The following is a 24,064-nucleotide window of genomic DNA, read 5'->3' as shown; positions in this document are numbered from 1 at the left end:
CAAAAAACATAGTGACCATAGAGGTCTAATTCTACCTTCTCCAAAACAAAGGCAAAGTTTTTTAGCAAGTACTGACACCCAACGGAGAACTAGATGAATGTACAGCATGGTACACCGAATCCACCCAGGACTTCCTAAGTGCCAGGACTCAACCCCCCATATAATTAGTTTCATCCATGTATGTAATGTCAGAATTATATTTTTTAATCTGAGTCAGCACCAGAGATTTCTTAATGCGATTATCACGGCCCCTCAAATTCCAAGAAAGCAGACTGAGCCCCCGTGCCCCACCCCTATTCCCAGCCATCAAAGTGGGCACCAATATAACAGTAGGTAACCTCAGGCCAGCCACTCTAATCCAAATAGGATTATTATTATTATTATTATTATTATTAATTTTTACTTATAGGGCGCCACAAAGTATCCGTAGCACCGTACAAGGAAAAACAATGGCACAGTATGAGGGGAAACAGCACAGTACAAATAACAATAAGCACTATAATTCTGGGCGCTCAAAGCACAGCTAGAAAGAGAGGGTGGGGGATAGTCAGTACAGGCTGGTAACTTGAGCCCAAAACGGTGAGGAGCTTGAAAAGGATTCTGTAGGGGAAGGGGAGCCAGTGGAGGGCTTAGTAGAGTGCGGTGGAAAGGCTAGAGAGGAAGATAAGCCTAGCAGCGGCATTGAGTACAGATCGAAGAGGAGCGAGATGAGAGAGGGGGAGTCCGATAAGGAGAAGGTTGCAGTAGTCCAAGCGGGAGATAATCAGAGTGGATGAGAGATTTGATGGTATCCTGGGAGAGGAAGGGCCGAATGCGGGCAATGTTGCGTAGCTGGAAGTGGCAGGATTTGGGAAGAGAATGAAATGAGGGGCAAAGGAGAGAGAGGAGTCGAGGATGACGCCCAGGCAGCGAAGTTGGGGAACAGGAGAGATAGTGGAGTTGTCGACAGTGATAGAGAGGTCAGAGGGGAAGGAGGCACGAGAGGCAGGAAAGACAATGAGTTCGGTTTTAGTAAGATTGAGTTTCAGAAATCTAGAGGACATCCAGGAGGAGATGGCAGAGAGGCATGCAGACACCCTAGAGAGAAGGGAGGGAGAGAGATCAAGAGAAGAAAGGTAGAGTTGAGTGTCATAAGCATAAAGGTGGTACTTAAGGCCAAAGGAGCTGATGAGTTCACCCAGAGAAGAGATGTATAGTGAAAAGAGTAAGGGTCCAAGAACAGAACCCTGTGGGACCCCAACTGGAAGGGAGGAAGAGGGGGAGAGAGAACCAGAGGTGGAAACAGAGAAGGAATGGTCGGCAAGGTAAGAAGTGAACCAGGAGAGGGCGGTGCCGGAGAGGCCAATGGACTGGAGGGTGTGAAGCAGGAGGGGGTGGTCAACAGTGTGAAAGGCCACTGAGAGGTTGAGGAGAATCAGGAGGAAGAAGTGGCCCCTGGTTTTAGCCGAGAGGAAATCGTTCATAACTTGAGCCAGGGCAGTTTCAGTGGAAGGGAGGGGACGGAAGCCTGATTGGAGAGGGTCAAGGAGGGAGTGTTCAGAGAGGTAGGTGGTGAGACAGTTGCAGACGATTCTCTTGAGTATTTTGGGGGTAAAGGGATGAAGGGAAATGGGGCGATAGGTAGAAAGTGAGGCGGGGTCAAGGTTGCGTTTCTTGAGAATGGGTGAGACGAGAGCATGTTTAAAAGAGGAGGGAAAGATGCTGGTGGAGATGGACAGGTGAAAGTGGTGGGCGAGTCGGGAGCAGGTGGAGGTGGAAAGGGATCGAAGAAGGTGAGTAGGGATAGGGTCCTGGGGACAGGTAGAAGATGGGGAGGATGAAATGAGAGAGTGGACTTACTCGCCCAAGGTAGGGCGGATGGAGTAAAGGAGTTGGTGGCTAGGGGAAGAGGGAGGTGAGTGGAGGAAGATTGAGGAAGAAAGAGAGGGGGGGTGGATGAAGAGTGGGCAGAGGAGGAGATTTCAAGTCTGATGGCCTCAATTTTAGAGGAGAAAAAGGAGGCGAAGTCAGTGGCAGAGAAGGAGGATGGGAAGGGGGGGAGACAGGAGAGTGTTGAAGGTGGCGAAGAGGCGGCGGGGGTTGGAGGACTGGGAGGAGGTGAGGGATTTATAGAAAGATTGTTTAGCGAGCGAGAGGGCAGAACTGTAGGAGGAGAGGATAAACTTGAAGTGGAGGATATCAGCCAGGGAGCAAGATTTTCTCCATTGGAGTTTGGCGGTACGGGTGTATTTTTGAAAGGAAGCGGGTAAATTTGGACTGCCAGGGTTGGGGATTGGAGCAGCGAAGGTGGATGGGCAGGGCAAGAGCGACCGCATCAAGAGCGGAGGAGAGGGTTTATTTATAGAGGGAGGCCAACTGATTGGGGCAGGTTAGGGTGGAAAGGGGAGAGAGGAGAATTTTTAGAGAAGAGGACAGAATAGCAGGATCAAGGGCGTCGAGATCGTGTCTGGACTGGGTAGTTTTGGGCAAGGAGAGGGGTGCAGGAGCAGAGGAGAGAGAGAGAATGAGAGGAGATGGTGATCAGATAGTGTAAAGGGGAAATAGAGAAGTTGGACAGACTGCATCAGTGGGAGAAGAGAAGATCAAGGGAGTGACCAAGGCAGTGGGTAGAGGAGGCGGTCCATTGAGAGAGGACATTGGAGGAAGAAAGGGTAAGGAGCTTAACGGAGGCAGGGTCGGTGGGGTTGTCTATAGGGAAGTTGAAGTCGCCGAGGATAATGGAGGGGATGTCAGAGGAGAGGTGGTGGGGTAGCCAGGCAGCAAAGTTGTCAAGGAAAAGGGAGGAGGGATGAGGGGGGCGGTATATGACAGAGACGTGGAGATAGATGGGGTAAAATAGACGGATAGAGTGGACTTCATAAGTGGAGAAGGAGAGGGAGGGTTCAGGAGGAATGAGTCTGAAAGTACAAGTGGAGGATAGGAGAATACCCACTCCACCGCCTGGATGATCTCCAGGTCTGGCGGAGTGGGTGAAGGAGAGGCCACCATAGGAGAGGGCGGCAGGGGAGCCAGGTTTCGGTAATGGCTAGAAGGTTAAGAGAGTTAGATAAGAAGAGGTCATGGATAGAGGGGAGTTTGTTGCAGACGGATCTAGCATTCCAGAGGGCACAGGAGGAAGGGAGGGACCACAGGACATATGTTCAAGTAAATATAAATGTTTCAATTCTAAATTTTTTAAATTATAGCAATAATAAATAAAAAAAAAATTGCATTATTATATGAAACAGTACACATATATTGTGCCACTAAATTTGTTTTCTTTGTTTTCTTATGTATTTATTTTTCTTTATCGTCTTTCAGTGTCATGAAATGTTAAAAATAACAGTGACAAGTTTAAAAAAATTCAATGGGACTTTAATCTCCCATAGCTCCTATATTGTTTTGACCCTAAGGGAAAGGAATATCATATAATCTGATTCAAATGATGATTTATTTCAGAAGGTCTGGCAAAGCAGTGCACAATATTGTTTTGGATATGGTAGGCATGTTTTTGTGTATTATTATTGAACAATAATTTATCGGTTTATAAATGTTTTAAAAAAAAAATGTGCATTCCTAAAGATTTATGAAATTCATACGTCCACTTTTGCACAAATATGCAGTAGATTAGATTCACCAATTCTGGTCTTCAACCAACTTTGATTATTTTAAATATCAAATTTTTAGATTTATTTCTACTAGTGCTAAAGAAAATTACCATTTAGTTATGTTTACTGAGCAAGAAAAATAATAATAGACATAGGTTTATGTGTTGTGCCCCCATTATATATATATATATATATATATATATATATATATATATATATATCTATATCGTTTAAGAAGAAGATTGTTTCCACATTACAGTTTTAAATATTGTATATACAGGGTATATTATGGTTCCACATTCAGCACTTTACTGAAGCCAAAAAATATTATTATCATTATTATTATTATTATTGGTAACAATAATAATAATAATAATAATAATAATAATAATAATAATAATGTTCGTAGTATTGCTGTTTTTATATTTTATATATTTTTTTTTTATGAATTATATTGATATGCATAGCCATATATAAATCTTGCAGACAGCTGTTTTCATTTATAATTATACATATTAAGAGACAGTATATCTAAAAATTTTGAAAAAATGGCAAAATGGGCCAGGAAACATCAGATGAGATTTAATGTAGATATGTGTAAGGTTATGCTCCTAAGCTGTGGTAATAACTCTACCACTTGCCCATTAAATGGAATAAAATTAGGGGAATCCAAAATGAAAAGGATTTAGGAATAATAGTTTACAGAAAGTAGCAGCACACTATGGACATGGGGTACCATTTTGTGTACTGTAACAGTAAAAAGAACAAATGAGAACTTGAGAGACAAGAAAACAATACAGTTATATTATACAGAGAGGTTAGAACAATCTGGTTTGTTACACTGTACAAAACAAATACCTTAAAGGTGACCTAATTAATATGTACAATATATAATTGAAAACAATACAAAAAAAAAATAACAAATTTTTCATACCAAGCACATATTGAAGACAAGAGGTCATAAATTACAAATGAAAAATGATCTCTCCATTTGCATAGGAAGATGTGTTTACTTTAAGGGAGGTTAAACCTTCTTACCGCATGAGAAGACAGTGAGAAATTCACTCACAGAGTTAAAAATTAGATTAGGACAGTGTTGGCTAACTTGTGACACTCCAGGTGTTGTGGAACTACAAGTCTCAGCATACCCTTCCAGCAATAAGCTGCTATATATTGGCAAAGCATGCTGGCACTTATAGTTTCACAACACCTGGGGGTAAATGTATCAATATGCGGGTTCTTCAACACCGGCGTGTTCAGCCTCTTCCGCGATTAAATTTCAAGCGGCGCTGCATTGTAAAGGGTTAACTTCCCTTTACAATGCAGCGCCGCTTGAAATTTAATCGCGGAAGAGGCTGAACACGCCGATGTTGAAGAACCCGCATATTGATACATTTACCCCCTGGAGTGTCACAGGTTAGCCAACACTGGATTAGGATAACATTTATTAGAAATGATATGTGAATTCATAATTATTAAAGGATTTTATTTGGTTGACTGATCTATAAAATGGATCTTTGTAATTTTTTTAACCTGTGAGGCTAAACTGGTAAATGTCACACTAGGGATTTGCCTTTTTGGATCAATTTATGAAAGGTTGAACTCAATAGGCCTTTTCCTTTTTTTGAACATTACTATATAAATTCTATTTTGGTATTCAATTGCCATTTAGTTTTGTTCTTCCCTAATTTTTTTTTATAGGAATGGAAATCACTACTCATACCTAAAAGAAATGAATCACAAGTGACTGAGTTCATTCTTGTGGGCCTCTCTTCTGACTTGCAGCCATATCTTTTCATTTTTTTTCTACTAATTTATCTACTTACATTGACAGGGAATGTAATAATTATTCTGACAATTACCTTGGAATCACAGCTTCACACACCCATGTACTTTTTTCTCATGAGTTTGTCTTTCACTGAGATCTTCTATGTTTCATCAACAGTTCCTCGAATGCTCAGAGATTTCTTGCACATAGACAAAACTATTTCTTTTATTGGATGTGCTTTTCAACTTTATTTCTTTTGTTTCCTTGGTGCAACAGAATGCTTCATTCTTGCGTTCATGGCATATGATCGGTTTGTGGCCATTTGTCACCCTCTTCATTATGTAACTATTATGACCAAAATAAAGTGTTTACAATTTTCATTGACATCATTCCTAGGTGGGTTGTTTCTACCTTTGACCAACATTGTGTTGGTCTTTCAATTGCCATACTGTGGTTCCAACATCATTGACCATTTTTTCTGTGATATACTTCCTGTGGTGAGGTTGGCCTGTGCTAACACCTTTGCTAATAAAATTGCTATTGTAGTTTATAGTTTTTTGGTTGTCCCTTTACCTTTCTTACTTATACTTGTATCCTACGTATATATCTTTATAGTCATCTTTAAAATCCATTCAGCAGCTGGGCGCAGCAAAGTATTTTCTACATGTGGCTCCCATCTTACATCTGTATGTTTATTCTATGGATCAGCTACTATAACTTATATTAGAACAAAATCTATTAATACACGTGGAGGAGCTAAAGCTTTGTCTCTTCTGTACATAGTCTTTGTTCCAATGCTCAACCCTTTGATCTACAGCTTGAGGAACACAGAATTTAAAAAAGCAATAAAGAGACTTATAAGCAGACTTTTATATTATCACAATCAAAGAAATACACTTTTATCTGTTGTGTTAAATTAAATATTAGAAAAATATAACAAGTTAATAAAATCATTCATTTCACTTCACCACGATTGTGTTGACCTCTCTTAGGGTGAGAGGTTGTTTACCTTCATTATAAGCTTAAACTTAAACTTTTTTTTTTTTTATTTATTAATATTCATAGTACAATGTACAAAATATATATGAGACTTCTCCTACAGATCAAGAAGAGTTTACCAAAGTGAACAACATGCCAAGGCACATAATTTTATTTTTGCTTAAAATTTTCTCAAATATCCTAAGTGGCTCTTGCACAAGATAACAGAGATACGCTGTGGAATTCTAAGACATTTGACAACATTTGCTGAATAAACTCCATGTACATAATCTGTGACAAATATTTGCTTCAATGCTTCCCAAAAAGGTAAAATAAGATAAATAATGTAAAATAATAAAGTAGAAAATGAAAAATAATTTTAAAAATAATTACATTAACAGATAAAATTAAGATTAAATAAAACCGATTTCATTTTAAAAAATCCAACCGTATGTTTCTAGGAAAGTAATCAACACAGATTAGGCGTATGAAAATGTTATAGCAAAAATTTAAAATTTTTATGCCAATTAACTTATTTAATTTTCTATTTTACTGCTGCTGAGGATGACACATGATATGTAGGGCCTAAATCATTAAGGAAGCAAAGGAGTAAATGTTCTCCAGGACAAATCATGTTACAATGCAAGCGGTGGAAATTAGCTTATTGTTTTGCACATAAGTTAATTACTAGCTGTTTTTTCATGTAACACACAAATACTTAATAACTTAATTTTTACACTCAAATTTAAAGTTGAACTAGGACATGTCCGATCCTAACTATCAATCTCTGTCCACATTTTAAATTTAACTCCACCTCTAATGCCCAGGTGCAAAAGTTACTCCTTTTTTATGCTTTGTTCTCCTTAATGACTCATAAAGGCCCATAGTGTTCAAATGAAAATAAGAGTTTCAGGCAAAATGCATCAAAGACAGCAGCACAATGTTGTAGGTATTTTTTGTTAATTATGTATTAATATATAAAATATGATCTGAATGCAATTTGTTTGTCAAATGTTCTTTGTTGGAATCAAAAGGAAACCTTTTGCCTTAAGGAAATAATGCTGGAGTATCAATTTCTCTTTACTTACAGTGAGTAATTAATTTGCAGAGTTGTCTTTGCAGTACCATGTAGCCACAAGGAGGTGGTTTATTAAGACTTTCTTCTTGCACATTAAAGAGCTCCTGATATATTTCCCATTCTATGTAGACCCACTTTCCAGTACAAGCATGTTCAACCTCTATAAATAAATAAATAAACACAGGTGCAAATTGTACCAACTTCAGAAGAGTAGACTGCGGTATGGCAATAAAATATTTATTGTAAAATACAACTCTATTAAAAACATGACAAGAATGTATCATAACATAATGGTATTTGTAAACTTAGATAAAAAAAATCAAATATTGCTGCCTAGGAGTGCCGTGTCGAAGTCAGTAAATTAGATAAAGTCATTTCAATTAAAGTCTAGCAAACTTGGTTGTCTTTGTCTGAAAAGATGCGTACGGTACGCATCGACGTACGAGGGCATGCTACGGCGTGAAAGGGCGTACGCATCCACTACACGTGGCAACAACAGTAATTGGTCTTTTACCATACATTCGCACAAACACGCATACTTATAAAATAGTACACATTAATGGTAGTTGCAACACATAGTCAGTTATGTCGAAATATAGTAGTATTTATATGTTATATCAGAGTTACATGCATATTAGTGAAATACACGGAACGGGTTAAAGGAATAATATCATGAGTGGCATCATAATGAACCTTGTTACATATCCTACTGTTTGGTTCACTCTGCGAGGGAATCGCAGAGTGCATACGCAAGTTATGAATGATAGGGAATTATGAACTATTTAAGACTAGGGAATGCTGGCGGGAAGAGCAGAGCATACCCCTTGCAGAGATGACCCCCTCCTTTGGATTCCTTAGGATGAACCAGCCAATGATTGACGACCCCTTGGACATTCCTGAGACCCGGACCAATAGATGCAAGCCATACCATCTTCATTGTATTACTGTATTTGATTGTGTATATAAGCAGCAGCTTGTGATCCAGAGTGCAGACATCTTGTCCCCAGACTTCAGGATTGAATGACTGCACTGGATCCAGAGCGCCTGCGATAAGTAACGGCTGTATTTACTATTACTTCGCTTGAGCATATTTTTCCACTTATTGCGAATAAATCTTTGTGCTTTGGAAACACAAATCGAGGTTCGACAATCGTTATTGGTTAGCGACAATATGCACATAACGATTTGGGGGCTCGTGAGCTTTGGAGGTTTCGTTGCCGATGATACGCAAGACCAACGGATTTCGGTTCCTCAACAAAGGGTGGAGACGCGTCATAAACGGGTAAGAACGCATGGTGTTCAAAACCTGAATTTTACTCTGTGTTGCGAAACCGAATGTCCGTTTTGCATTATCTAGGGCACGCTAACTAGAACCTAGGGACAAAAGAGAAAACTGTTTCTTTTTTCTGTCATTGTGCGTTTTAACTGTATTGCATTGTTTAGCGTATGTGTACTTCCTGCTGTGCGTACGCGAACTTCCGGTAAACTTGCCACGTGGTTAAACAATCGTTTTGATAGTTATTATACATGCATAGTATAATTACTTGTGAAAGCCTCTGAGACATTATTACTATTGTTGGGAACTTTTGATTTTCTGCGCAGAAAAGGTGTATAGTGTGTGATGTTGTAACGTAGATACACTGTTTTATTGTTGAGGTGCTCAGTTGCTGTCTGACGAGGCGGATTGCCCAACTGAAGGACGGTATACAGGGCAGGTATACCGAATGCGAAAACTGGGTTTTCGCAAAGCGCTACCAATAGATCGCAAGGTTTGCTAATAATTAGTATTGGTAGGCAGTGCAATCCGGTCGCACCGTTAGTGCGAATTGGTGAAGCAGCTAGGAGGAATTATACTGGAAAGGCAGGTTGATTGTATCGACTTTGCGCTCCCAGCGATAATAAACTCAGCAGATTTTTGTGGTTGAGCCAGGGTATCGAGGAGCTGGTAGCCCTTGGGGCCCACAGTGATATTTCTGTATTAGGGATCCTCGCCAGGGGCGAGAAAAGCGAGTGAACGCGGCTAAAGGAAATACGTTCACCGAGCATTATAGATCTCTAGCGGTGAGTATAGCAACAGAGTTGAAATTATTAGGTGGAAAGAACAGAGCATTGTGGTGTGTCTGTATTTCACATTTGGCCGGAAGGAACAGAGCATTGCGATGTGTCTGTGTTCCGGGTAGAAGGTATATTGTTCAACATAGGTGCTAAGCATACGCTAGAGATGGTCAGTGTACTGCCTAAGGAAGGCCCTATTGGTTCAGCGAGGTTTCTCATGTGTAAGAAATATGGTGCATATGCAACTGTGTATTGTGACACGTGGGTCGGGATGACCAAAGCTTGTGATAGGCCTTTCCCAACAATAGGGAGTTTTAATGCAGAGGTACTAAATACTGTAAAAGATAAAGTATGGTTGATCAAGTCAACGAAAAAGAGAAATAGACATAATGATTGTTTAAAATTGTGGCAAATGGAAGGTAACACGTGGCAGAGCAGCGAATGCAAACCGGAAATAGGCGTGGCGAAAAGCGCGCGCGAGGCGGATGTAACCATTGAGAAGCGTGGCGAACTCAGCGCAAGCGCGCCCCCGCCACCTTATGTGGCGGGAGGGGTAAGTACAGCCGTTGTTAAAACTGAAAATAGAAAAATTACTAAGTTGTACCCTGTTTTAAATCAGTTTCAATCAAGTGTGTCTGAAAATGAAGATGAACCCACTGTGATTTCGGCCATTGCCCATGCTGTTAATGTACTAGAGGCTCAGCGCAAGTATGAGAAAATGGCTGAGATAGGTGAGAGTAGCGTGATCACTAGGAGTAAAAGTGGTCCAAATCTAGGGCTTGTAAATCCTGTAGCGTCCCCTAAAGTTAGTGTACCAGAGGGTATGTTCCCGGTCCGCACAATATCGGTTTCCAATGGGAAACCGGATAAGGATGGTGTAGTTCCTTTAAGAAATGTTACAATGCATTGTCCCTGGACTAGATCAGAATTACGTTCCATTATGACTGAATTCCCGGACCCTAGAAAGGAGTTAGCTAAATGTCAGAAATTTGTTAAAGACTTAGGGAATGCTCACGAACCAACCAGTAAGGATTGGCGGGTAGTGTTGAGGGCGTGTCTTCCTCCCAATACTAACATACAAAAATTTATTGGAGATTGTTTGTTGGAGGAAGATGACACCTTGACTGATGAGATTAACCAACGGAATATAGAACAAATTGTCAAACACTTAGCCATCTGTTTTCCAGTAGTAGTAAATTGGAGTAAGATTTTCACCATTAAACAAAAGGATAGTGAAACTGCCTCAGATTACTTTGCTAGAGCTATAACAGCGATCGCACGATTTACTGGGATATCCAACATAAGTGAGGACCCATATCACAGAGAGGTAGCTGTAGGGGTACTGATGGATGGCCTTAGAGAAAATTGAAAGACGAGAGTACAAACCACATTACCTAATTGGAGAGGCGTCACGGTAGACTCTCTTAGGGAGTCTGCTGTGGAGCATGACAAGAACCTTTTTAGAAAAAGGGAAGAGAAAAGTGATAAGTTAATGACGGTAAGTATACAGGCTCTAGAAGGGGTGCACACACGACCACCAGCATACAACCCATATAACAGGAAACCTAAAGTGATCAGGTGTTTCAACTGTAACGAGGAAGGACATTACGCTAGAGAGTGTAAAAAGGAAAGACTCAATACACAGAAAGGTGGGTCACATAGATATCCTCCAAGGAGGGATTCACATAGACTAGAAGAATCACATCTACCCGCGCATATTACGGCAGCAAATGCTGCGCGGGAAATCAATAGTCAGCGGTAGGGGTCAGGTCATACCTGTAGTCTACAGCCAGTGAGGTTAACAGAGAGTCAGAGTGAAGAACCAACAATGATAGTTGACATAGCTGGTAGGAAACAAACTTTTCTTGTAGATACAGGGGCGGCCCGATCTGTGATAACCTCTCCTTTCAATCTACAGGTGACCAGTAAAACTATTCCAGCTATGGGGGTAACGGGAAAAGTGTTACATTATCCTCTAACTAAACCCGCCGAAGTTACTATCGGGCCTCTGCATACTAAGCATTCGTTTCTCTTGGCTGCAGCGGCTCCTACTAACTTGCTAGGGAGAGACTTGTTATGTAAAATGGGATGTGTCATATACTGTACTTCAGATGGTGTGTTCCTAGATATACCCGAGAAGGTTGCACATAAGGTACAGGACATATTGGACACCCCTCAAAGGTTAATGTTACACTCTCCTGTTATAGAACAAAGTCCATCTCAAGTAAAGGGGATGTTGCTGGAAATACCAGGTTCCCTATGGACCAGAGATGGACAGGACACTGGACTGATGGCAAACGTAGCCCATGTCATGGTCAATCTAAAAAGTGGTAGGATAGCTCCAAAAATCCCACAGTATCCATTAAAACCGGAGGTGGAACTAGGGGTATATCCTGTTATTGAGAGGCTGTTACAACAAGGGATTTTAATTCGTACAGCCAGTACAGCAAATAGTCCCATTTTCCCTGTGAAGAAGAGTGGGGGGAGGGGCTATATATTAGTCCAGGACTTAAGGGGAATTAACAAAGTTGTTGCGAGCAAATTCCCCGTAGTGCCGAATCCAGCTGTCATCCTCATGCAGATTCCACCGTCTGCCAGTCATTTTACTGTCATTGATCTATGTTCTGCTTTCTTTTCAGTCCCTCTTCACCCTGACTGCCAATACCTTTTTGCATTCTCCTACAGGGGAGTGCAATACACATGGACCAGACTACCCCAGGGATTCATTGACAGCCCCAGTATTTTCTCCCAAGCCTTACATGACTGTTTGCAATCCTTTCAACCCCACAATGGGTCTGTTCTAATTCAATATGTGGACGATTTGTTGTTGTGCTCTGATTCTTTTATGTCATGTTTACATGATACTAAATTGTTGTTGCTTCATCTTTCACAAACAGGGCACAAGGTGGCAAAGGATAAATTACAGCCATGTCAGACTAAGGTCAAATACTTAGGACACTGCCTCACTAAGGGGCTAAGACACCTGACAACCGACAGAATTGAGGCCATACAACACATGACCCTGCCACAGAGCCAGAAGCAGATTCGTACTTTCTTGGGGATGTGTGGATACTGTAGGTCATGGATCCCAGGTTTTTCTATTCTGGCATTACCATTGCAGGAGCTAGTCTCTTCCTCAAAACCAGAACGTGTTGTACACACAGAAGAGTCAGAGCAAGCGTTCTTTAACCTTAAAGATAGTCTGACAAGAGAACCTGCATTGGGAATACCTGATTATGAAAAGCCTTTTGAGCTATTTTGTACAGAAGCTGATGGCTGTGCAGCAGGTGTCCTCGCACAGAAACATGGTAACGCTAGCAGACCGGTAGCATACTACAGTGCACAATTAGACAATGTGGCAAGGTCACTCCCAACATGTCTCAGAAGTGTAGCAGCAACGGCCCTTCTAGTAAGTAAGAGCGAGGATGTAGTATTAGGTCATAATTCAACCATCTATACACCCCATGCTGTATCAGCTCTGTTAAATTCAGCCCAAACCAGACATGTTTCTTCAGCTAGATTCACAAAATGGGAACTAGCCCTGATGGCACCCTCAAACATCACCATCAAACGATGTAACACCTTAAATCCAGCTACATACCTTCCGTATGTGTCTCAAGAGACACAAAGGGCGGGAGGTGAGGAGACCCTGGTTGATGATGAGTTAGGCAAGAATACTGACACGCATGACTGTATGGAACACCTGAATCAGACCTTTACTGCAAGGCCCGACATACGTGACACCCCCTTAGAAAATGTAGATTTTACGTTTTATACAGACGGAAGTTGCCATAGACAGACAGAGACAGGAGAGCTATGTACTGGTTACGCTGTTGTAGACGATCAGGATGTGGTAGAAGCTGAACCCCTTGGTCCACCTCACTCAGCCCAGGTGGCGGAACTAGTAGCACTAAAGAGAGCGTATGAACTGGCAGAGGGTAAATCAGCCAATATATATACTGACTCTAGGTACGCCTTCGGGGTAGTGCACGATTTTGGGGCCCTTTGGCGTCTTAGAAACTTTACGACAGCAGCAGGTACACCAGTGGCACACTCACAACACATAAAAGGACTTCTGACAGCGATACAGTTACTCAGAACAGTAGCCGTCATAAAGTGCAAAGCCCATACCTTTGAAGAAGACCCAGTGTCATTGGGCAACAACAGGGCAGACGAAGCTGCTAAATGGGCAGCAGGGCAACCTATGACTGTATCGATCGAGACTATGATGGTTTTTCAGACATTAAACACGCAGAAATTAATTGAAATGCAAGATTTGTGTTCCCTGCAGGAGAAGGCGGTCTGGAAGGCGAAGGGATGTGGTCAAGAGTCCTCAGGACTCTGGAGGGATGGACAAGGTAAGCCTGTAGCTCCCCGAACATACTATCCAAGCCTGGCTGAAGCAGCACATGGCCTGACTCACCTGGGTAAAGAAGGTATGTGCAAACTGGTGAGAGCATACTGGTGTGCTCCCGGATTTTCCTCTCAAGCTGGTAAGAAAGCAATGTCATGTCTTACTTGTTTGAGGAAAAATGTTGGGAAAACTATTCCAACTGAGCCATCCCACATCCCTCCTACAGACGGACCTTTCCAGGTAATACAAATTGACTATATCCAACTACCACCGTGCAGGAATCTAAAGTATGTGTTAGTGTGTATTGATGTGTTTTCCGGTTGGGTAGAAGCATATCCGGCAGCCACTAATACTGCTGTGTTCACTGCAAAGAAAATTGTACAAGACTTTGTGTGTAGGTTCGGTATCCCTAGAATCATTGAAAGTGATAGGGGTACCCATTTTACTGGTGATATCTTCCAAAATATGTGTAAACTCATGGGAATCAGTAGCAGACTTCACACCCCTTACCGACCACAAGCCAGTGGCAAGGTGGAGAGAGTAAACGGTACTATCAAGAACAAACTAGGTAAGATAATGGCTGAAACTGGGTTGGCATGGCCTGAGGCTTTGCCGTTGGTCCTCCACAGCATTCGAACCACTCCTAGACCTCCTCTTAATCTGTCCCCCTTTGAGATACTGTTTGGACGACAACCTCATTTGATCGTGAGTCCACAAGACGACTTAAAGTGTAATAATGAAGTGACTGTACAATATCTTATAAGAATGAGTAGACAGCTGAAACAACAACAACAAAAACTAAAAATGCTGTCACCTGGTATGCCAGAGACGAACTGTCATGATGTTGAACCTGGAGACTATGTTATGATCCGCAATTTCTTACGTTCAGGTTGTTTAACAGACCGTTGGGAAGGCCCGTAGCAAGTGCTGCTGACCAGTACTACCTCACTGAAGGTTGCAGAGAGAGACACTTGGGTCCATTCCACCCACTGCAGGAGAGTCCATAATCCGGAGAAAGTGCAAGACAAGACTCAGACCGACGACATAGAGCTGTCACTTGTGAGACTGTTCCGGGAGACCTAATGCCTGCAGTTGAGACACCTGAACCAGAGACGTTGCCTCAGAACTATCTTTCCAGCGATGGAGTGGCGGTTTTTGTTTTTCTTTTGTTCCAGGATTTTCCTTGTTTTTACTTTTTCTAGGACATTCTATTTTTGTGAAGGAGGATGGAGGACGGAGGAGAGTTCTGGGAGTGATACGGATGAAATGGAGGCCGAAGAAAAGTTAATAGGATATCCTGAGCAGCCCATTATCAAACTTGGTCCAGGGGTTATGAAAAGGTCTGCTAGCTCAGGAACTCGGAGGCAGTGTGAGGGGCTATTGTCTGATGAGTATTGTATCTGCAAGTTCTGCAACTCCCTAGTTGAAGAGAGATGCATCCAACGATGCCAGTCCCCCAGTACTCTGAATATAGGCGGGCATCCTTTGGAGGATTATCACTCCCTGGTGGGTAAGGTACTAAACCAAACCGAGTGTTGGGTGTGCTCTCACGTGCCTCAAGGGCAGCATAACATAGGACTAGTGGCATTCCCTTTAAACATATCCGAAGTACTCGAATTAAGGGGTGGGAGGCCCATAGAAGGGAGGTACAATAACACTAGGTCCCCTAGTCTGACGCTTCGACAATACTCCATAGGCAGATCTTTGCTGTGCCTAAACATATCTCATGCAAAGCGCCTGGAGAATTGGGAGGCTGACCTATCAGATCAGACAATGGCTCGCCACACTCATTTTAGAGAGAGACTCACAAGGTCACTACTAGGCAGGAATGTTGATGGAAGTCACAAGTTAGGGCGTATAACCAAACATAAGAAGGTATCCATTGGAAAAGTCTCTACAGATTAATGTGAAAATGTCATTAATGCCGACACGTGTCTAGAGCAGATGGAGACACTAGGCATGGGTAGTTTTATCAAAACTCTGTGTGACATAATTCATGGGCATACTGTTCCTTATGTTCTCCCTGATGATGTGTATTTTGTTTGTGGAAGGAAAGCCTATTCCTGGGTGACTCCGAGTTCCAAGGGCTTGTGTTTCTAAGCTAAACTGGTTCCTGAAATCATGACTATTACTCATGAAGAAATGGTAGATATTCACAAGACTACATCACCACCATACATACACACACAGTATGAACACCGTGGCAAGAGAAATATGATTCCTGGTGAAGAACCCATAGCTACAAAATTGATTAGTGAAACTGCTGGTTTCCAAGTTATGGTTGCTCTAGATCTCACCAGGACCGCTCGGGGAACATTAAACTTTAAATATATCCAAGACCTAGCCAAATTAATAGATAATATCACCGAGATGTATGATGACACTTTCAGGTATACTGGAAGGGAGCTACAAGCGTACAAGAAAGAGTTGGTGCAACATAGACTGGTACTAAATTATCTCACCTCTATTACTGGTGGGTACTGTGTGACACTGGCCACCCAGTTCGGTGTCAAATGTTGCACGTACATTACTAATAATACTGATGACCCTAAAGAGGTTATAGACCGGAAGATGGATGAAATTTTGCAGCTGAAATGGGAATTTCGAAAGAGCCATAATTCTTCGCTATATGAGGTCGGGGAAAGGGTGGCGGGTTGGTTCTCATGGTTGAACCCAGCAAAATGGTTCTCCGGTCTGGGGGAGTGGGTACAGGAAATGATTGCGAGTGTAGGTAAGCTCCTTCTCCTTATACTGGGTGTCATCTTAGCAATTGGTTTAGTTGTCAAATGTGTTCCTACTGTGTTAAAGTGTGGAAAACGGTCTCATAAGAGTAACACTGAGAAAGAGACTGAAAGGGTGGTACCAGATACCGAGATCATGGTCTGTGGAGAAGTATTGTACGATCCTGAACTTGAAACGGTGATTGGGTGATAGTTTATTACACTATCAAAGGGTGGAACTGTCGAAGTCAGTAAATTGGATAAAGTCATTTCAATTAAAGTCTAGCAAACTTGGTTGTCTTTGTCTGAAAAGATGCGTACGGTACGCATCGACGTACGAGGGCACGCTACGGCGTGAAAGGGCGTACGCATCCACTACACGTGGCAACAACAGTAATTGGTCTTTTACCATACATTCGCACAAACACGCATACTTATAAAATAGTACACATTAATGGTAGTTGCAACACATAGTCAGTTATGTCGAAATATAGTAGTATTTATATGTTATATCAGAGTTACATGCATATTAGTGAAATACACGGAACGGGTTAAAGGAATAATATCATGAGTGGTATCATAATGAACCTTGTTACATATCCTACTGTTTGGTTCACTCTGCGAGGGAATCGCAGAGTGCATAGGCAAGTTATGAATGATAGGGAATTATGAACTATTTAAGACTAAGGAATCCTGGCGGGAAGAGCAGAGCATACCCCCTGCAGAGATGACCCCCTCCTTTGGATTCCTTAGGATGAACCAGCCAATGATTGACGACCCCTTGGACATTCCTGAGACCCGGACCAATAGATGCAAGCCATACCATCTTCATTGTATTACTGTATTTGATTGTGTATATAAGCAGCAGCTTGTGATCCAGAGTGCAGACATCTTGTCCCCAGACTTCAGGATTGAATGACTGCACTGGATCCAGAGCACCTGCGATAAGTACTGGCTGTATTTACTATTACTTCGCTTGAGCATATTTTTCCACTTATTGCGAATAAATCTTTGTGCTTTGGAAACACAAATCGAGGTTCGACAATCGTTATTGGTTAGCGACAATACGCACATAACAGCCGATATCAATGTCATATAATAAAATGTCAGTATGAGATTTGGCCTCTGTGTACGGAGGAGGTTTAGTCTATATACCACCATTCCTTCATCGCTACAGGCGATTCTTTTCAACATGCACATGAAGCTGTGCTAATCCACCGGATCCCGGAGTGAGCGAATCAGATTCATTTTTCATCTTGTCAGACTTAGGGGCAAATTTATCAATGTTCACATAAAGTGAAAAATAGTTTTCAATCCTTATCGCATTGATAAAGATTGAACTATTTCTCAAATTTATGTAGAACCCAACACAGAAACAGCAGTTCCGATAAACTGCTGTTTCTGTGATAAAAAAAACATACTTACCCCGCCTCTTCGGAATGCGGTGTCTCCGGATCCCCCCCTCGTCCGCTTCACTTCTCTTCTTACTGCAATTGCGCATGTGCAGTACTCTCCTGCCCACTCTGAATCCAAATCGAGGCCGATCGTCATTGTGACGTCGTCGAATCTCGTGGCTCGGTTCTCGCGATACTTCAAGATTATAAATACCTGCCTTCACAGCAATCCATCGCCATTTGACAGAGGGAGAGAGCAGGGTGTAGTCACAGGCTGATTAGAGCAGGGACAGAGAATACAATATTCTTATTCCAATTGCTGTAACAAAAATCGCTAGAGAAGAGAGGAGGATAGAGGTTTATTTTATTTTTTTAATATTTGGCACTCCCCAGTGCTTTTGGGGTGTCCCCCATAATTGTGCATAAATATTTCTGGCTATCAAAAGTCATATCTGTCAGCAGTATCTACCAAATAATTTGTAGCACTCCCCAGTGCTTTTGGGGTGTCCCCCATAATTGTGTATAAATATTTCTGGCTGTCAAAAGTCATATTTGTCAGCAGTATCTTACCAAATAATTTTTAGCACTACAAGTGCTTGGCGCTCAGAATAGATTCAAAGCAGTCCACATATGATCAGAATGAGCAACCAGGTTCTGTCACCAGTCCTAATGTTAGTGTTCCCAGTACGTCATCTGGGCAAGGTGGAGGGCGGGGGGGGGAGGCATAGATAGCCACCAAAGTACCGTGGTCCATTTAATTTTACTTTCTAGCTCCACAGTCTGTGCAGGCTGCTTTTTTTATATTCAACCACAAGTGATGGGCGGGGGGGCACATAGATAGCCACCAAAGTACCGTGGTCCATTGAATTTTACTTTCTAGCTCCACAGTCTGTGCAGGCTGCTTTTTTAATATTCAACTACAAGTGTAGGGTGTAATATACACCCAAAGACGATGGCTACATTGCCAATAATCAAAGATGGAGGAGGTAGACAACCAGGTTGAACTGTATAATTTGCAGACAAGTGTTCGCATTAAGGACGGCCTACCAGGGATTAAACTGTTTATTTCATAATTTATTAGCTTTAGAATTACCTCACTTATCTAAGAAACTGGTGGAGCAACCTAAATTAGGTTATTTTAGACCAAAAAAATGGTATTTTTTTCAAAAATAGCAAAACAAAACCAAACAAAACCAAAACCAAAACACGCAAGGGCGGTTTTGCAAAACCAAAACCAAAACACGAAGGTTATCCAGATCCAAAAACAAAACCAAAACACGGGGGTCAGTGACCATCTCTAATTATAAAACGCATTTTCATGATACAGGAGATGTATACCCGCTCCAGAGGTAACATGTGGAGACGTTAGGACGAGTCATTTCACAGGAAACAAGATGGTTTATTAATGATGGATTTAGGTTAAGGTTATGGCAACTCCCAAACAGTTTGGCCCAGCCCTTTTGAGGGAGATGTGTTGCATATAACGAGAGTCAGTGTGACAGGTACCCCAATAGACCGGATTCAGAGTTTTTAAGGGTTGGTTTCAAGCATGGGTATAAATTGCTGGTAGCTGGATCTGTACATACGTGGTCTCCCATGAACCTAAAATGAGCTCTAGAGTTGCCTTTGGTTGGGCAGGAGAAAGTGAATAAAGAGGATGAGTCGGCCAGAATGTGCGGTCCCTCTCCAACCATACCCCCCCGGTTCAGGGCTTGGTCATTTCCCCGGTGGGTGTAGTACCAAAGAAGGAGGTGGGTAAGTTTAGACTGATACAGCATCTGTTTAACCCACATGGTATGTCCGTGAATGACGTGATTGCAGAATCTGAGTGCTCAGTGGTGTATCAATCCTTTGAGGATGCGTTTTGATAGTCCAGGGCTGCGGGGCCGGGGCTTTGCTGGCAAAGCTGGATAATGAGTCAGCATTTAGGTTCCGCCTTTGCTTGCATCTTCGAGTAAATACATGGGTGTTCGTTTGCCAGATGGCTATTATGTGGATGAATGTTTGTCTATGGGAGGTTCAATGTCTTGCGCAATTTTTGAGTGTATTTTAGCAATTTTTCCCATTGGTGTGTTGTGACGAGGACGTGGCATCAAAAGGTGGACCATTACCTTGATGATTTCTTTTTCATTGGGCAAGTGGGTCCACAGTGTGTCAGCAATTGTTGTTTTCCGCTCAGTCAAGGTTAGAATTATGGGAGTTCCTGTGGTGAATCGGAAAGTCCGTCACAGAGATTGTCATACCTGGGTAGTGGAATTGAAACTAGAGCAGGGTGCTGTAGGTTGCCCAGGGAGAGAGTGGCTAGGTCGAAGGGTGTCATTGTCTCGTTGCAGGGCAAGAGCAAGGATCAGTTAAAGCACGTTCCATCCTTGCTTGGTCTACTTAACTTTGCTTGTCGCATTATCCCCATGGGTTGGGTTTTTTGCAGGAAGTTGGAGAGAACTACAGTTAGGTACATAAGCTTGTCATCTGGTTAGGATATCCTAGGAGATTAGGGACAATCTGGTAATGTGGCATTTGTTTTGGGTAACTTCAATGGGGTTTGTGGATGTTGCCTGCCGCCAATAATGTGGAGCTGCACTTGTTTCCGGATGCGGCTGGCTCATATGGGTTTGAGGCTTACCTGGCCTAGTGGCGCCCTTCGTGGCATCAAGAAAGTTTCATGAGGAATGTCTGGTTTTGGGAGTTGTTCCCAATTGTTGTAGCAATGGAATTGTGGTGTAATCGCCACGGCGATAAGAATACAGTTTCCGATTGTGATAATTTGGGGGTAGAGCATGCTATTCGTCCGCTAGCCCCTGGGGATAATGAGATTGGTGTTTTATGCCCTGGTTTTGTCTGGCAGATTATAAGGCGGTATAGTGGACCTTGTAAAACATACAATAGCAACGGGTACCTTCTAGAAATATCAGTTGGCTTGGCAGTCCTGGGGAGGGTCTTGTTCTTTAAGGGAGACCAAAAGTAAGCCTGATCAGCAGCGTATACTGTTTGTGTGGTATTGTTTTCATGTGGGTAAATCAAAGCCCTATTTGGTGTCAGCTTTGGCAGGTATTTACTTCTTTCTGTAGTGTACGGTGGTCAGGATGTTGCCAAGCAGGTTTTGGCTCGCAGGGCATTAGGGGTTGGGCTAGAATTCCTCCTGCGGTGAAAGTCAGACGTAGGCCCATTGACAGAGATTGTGGCCGGTCTTGTGAACATCAGCCCGGCGGTAGCTAGCGATGCTTTTGAGGCTGCTTGGTTTAGTTTGTCGTTTGCTATGGCCTTTTTTTTCGGAACATTCAGAATAAGTGAATTGGTGGTGCCCTGCAGACTGGCGATCGGGTCAGGGTTATGTCGCAAGAATGTTGTGGTAAGAGCGATAGCATGGCGTGTAAAATACATAGATCAAAGACAGATCCGCTGGGGAGAGGACGGTGGATTGCCTTGCATCGAAGCACGGACAGTGTAGTTTGTCCAATTGAGCTTGCTAGGTTGTATTCGGACATGCCCCCCTCCCCTGGTGGTAATTGGCTTAGACACCGAGATGGGTACCCCCTTGCAAGGTACTAGTGTTCAGCTGTCTTTAAGTAGTGCGCTGCGAAGCTTGACTTGAATACCGCAGGTTATGGGACTCATTCCTTCGGAGTAGGAGCAGCTACAGTGGCGGCTGAAGTAATCGATTCAGAACAGTCAATTATGGCGTTGGGTAGGTGGAAGTCAAAGTGTTTTAGGAAATATGTTCGTCCACCTATTGAACTTTAGCGTATCACTGCTATTCCGGGAGGTTGACCCATGACATAGGTTTATAAATTCAGCAAACAGCTACGGCACTTATACTTTCAACCAACAGGAATATCATATGCAATAAAAATATACCAATTCTATAGCAATATCCAATGCAAACAAGATTCCAGTCTGATAATATGTAGTCCAGAAAAGATATTTCCAATGCTCATATATTCAAAGTTTTTTGATCCATGGGCCGATGATATAAATCCAAATGTCAAATTTCCACCGATGTTCATATATATGAATAAATGGAAAGTTCGTATTATCATAAGTAAAAACAGTTGGTATAATATGCCACGATCAATTACCATCTACCACCCATGTGGTTAAATAATAAATTAATCACCACCATGTGTAGTAAATGATTCCCCTTAGGGTAATGCACTTACACAGGGAGGGTCTTTCCTTCCCAGGATATACGTAGTACATACACGGAGATCTTCAAACCTATTCACCCTGATGTCTGGGCGTTCTCTCAGAAGAGAAAAAAGAGTTGCTCCATATGGTGCATTACCTCAAAAAAATGCTTTAATATATACATAAAATCACATAAAACTTTCTGTGGAGAGGGACAGAAAGGTTTCCCTACACGTTTAATATCATCTCACTTAGGGTAAGAGTCCAACTTTACCGGAACCATCAGCGACTATTCTCTGAAAATATTTTTTAGAAAGTTTTCTGGGAATCATTTACTACACATGGTGGTGATTAATGTATTATTTAACCACACGGGTGGTAGATGGTAATTGATTGTGGCATATTATACCAACTGTTTTTACTTATGATAATATGATCTTTCCATTTATTCATATATATGAACATCGGTGGAAATTTGACATTTGGATTTATATCATCGGCCCATGGATCAAAAAACTTTGAATATATGAGCATTGGAAATATCTTTTCTGGACTACATATTATCAGACTGGAATCTTGTTTGCATTGGATATTGCTATAGAATTGGTATATTTTTATTGCATATGATATTCCTGTTGGTTGAAAGTATAAGCGCCGTAGCTGTTTGCTGAATTTATACATCTGGTTGAACATACATACATAGATAGGTTGTATGCAAGCAAACAGTGGCAGCTAAATACGAGTCAGCGCAGATACATCCATAATTTTATATATTACCATGACATAGGTTGCTTACCTTGTTGAAAGGAGGCGCGGAGGGTTTCGCCATTTTCTTTTCTTCGGGGGCCTGATTGGCAGTTGGCACCCTGGGGTTTCTGGTTTTACCTCCGCATGGGTCACCCTATCTCGCACAAACAATGGTGTGCCTTCCGCTATTTATTAAGTGTGTATTACGTCCCTGGTTGACGCACATCTCAATCCACATTGCTGGTTCTCGTTAGGATGGACAAAGTATTTGGCTGGTCAGCCATTCAGTCGTCTTTTGGGTCAGTAAAAGTGGCCCCGCTCATAACTGGGCCAGATCACCCCAGGCAAGTTTGGTGGATAGAACACAGGGGGACTCTATTAAGGTTCTAATGGATTGCGAAGTGAGATCTAGGCGCCCTTCTTGCAACGATTTTGGTAAGGGTAGGTCTGTAACCCATAGTAGTATCAAAGCAGACATGAGGGTAATTAAGCTTCACTGGTCAGCGGTGCACCTCATCTGGGTACATTGGTCAGATACAGGGTTTTCGTTTTTGGTAGAGCAGATTTTCAGTGCTTTGGCTATGAGAGGTCAGTGGGTGGCGGGCTCGGGTTCCTAGCGGGAACCCAGCTGTGGCGGTAAGCAGCCCAGTCAGTGGACAATTGGGTCACATTCAAGACGTGGTTGGACTCTCCCCTAAAGGGATTGGGCAATTAGTGAGAATAACCCTTTGGGGTTATGGGGCTCCGCTTAGGCGGGCGTGCCTCAGCCATACCCAATCTATTGGGGTGGGGATTATAGCACATGGGTGTGACCTAGGGGCTGATTGGACTGCTTATATTTGCCACCTCATCTCAATATATTGATAATCTCAATAAATTGCTGACCTTTCATTTTAGCCAAAACAAGTCTCTGTGTCTTTATTTCTTAGTGGTATGTTACCTCTGTCAGTAATACTGTAAAGGTAAGATGTCACCCGTTAAGCGGATCAAGATAACAGAGGGCGGGGATTACCCGAGGTAACATAAATGCTGAGGGGGCAGGTAGAAGAAAGTACCAGTATAGCAAGAGTTAACTCCACTGGGGGGCAGGGGTCAGCCAATCAGTAGGAACGTAGGGGACAGGATTACAGGAATGTAGTGGGGGAAGCAGGATAAGGTACAGGTACCAGCAGTCAGCTTCCCCTTTCATTGTCTGGAGAGTTTCCCACCCAACCAGGCCCTATTTTGGTTTCTCGCTCTGGTTTTCTATATTAAATTT

At 42.3% G+C, this 24,064-nt stretch overlaps 1 protein-coding gene across 1 annotated transcript; it reads left to right on the top strand.

Moving 5' to 3' along the window:
• Positions 1-1,676: 1,676 nt before the first annotated feature.
• LOC142152569 (olfactory receptor 5AR1-like) lies at positions 1,677-6,275 on the top strand. The gene is made up of 2 exons (XM_075209375.1): positions 1,677-1,772; positions 5,289-6,275. Exons 1-2 carry the CDS (start codon positions 1,677-1,679, stop codon positions 6,273-6,275), a joined length of 1,083 nt encoding a protein of 360 aa, XP_075065476.1.
• Positions 6,276-24,064: the final 17,789 nt, after the last annotated feature.

This window comes from Mixophyes fleayi, chromosome 1 (assembly GCF_038048845.1).
Source record: "Mixophyes fleayi isolate aMixFle1 chromosome 1, aMixFle1.hap1, whole genome shotgun sequence".
In the NCBI taxonomy this organism is placed as follows: domain Eukaryota; kingdom Metazoa; phylum Chordata; class Amphibia; order Anura; family Limnodynastidae; genus Mixophyes; species Mixophyes fleayi.
This window is presented reverse-complemented; position numbering and strand designations above follow the sequence as displayed.

What these genes read in the sequence shown, in the direction of transcription:
- LOC142152569 (XM_075209375.1), top strand. Translation starts at nt 1,677, where the DNA reads ATGTTTAAAAGAGGAGGGAAAGATGCTGGTGGAGATGGACAGGTGAAA. An exon ending in GTGGAAAGGGATCGAAGAAG is followed by an intron (nt 1,773 to 5,288) that starts GTGAGTAGGGAT and finishes TTTTTTTTATAG; the next exon opens with GAATGGAAATCACTACTCAT.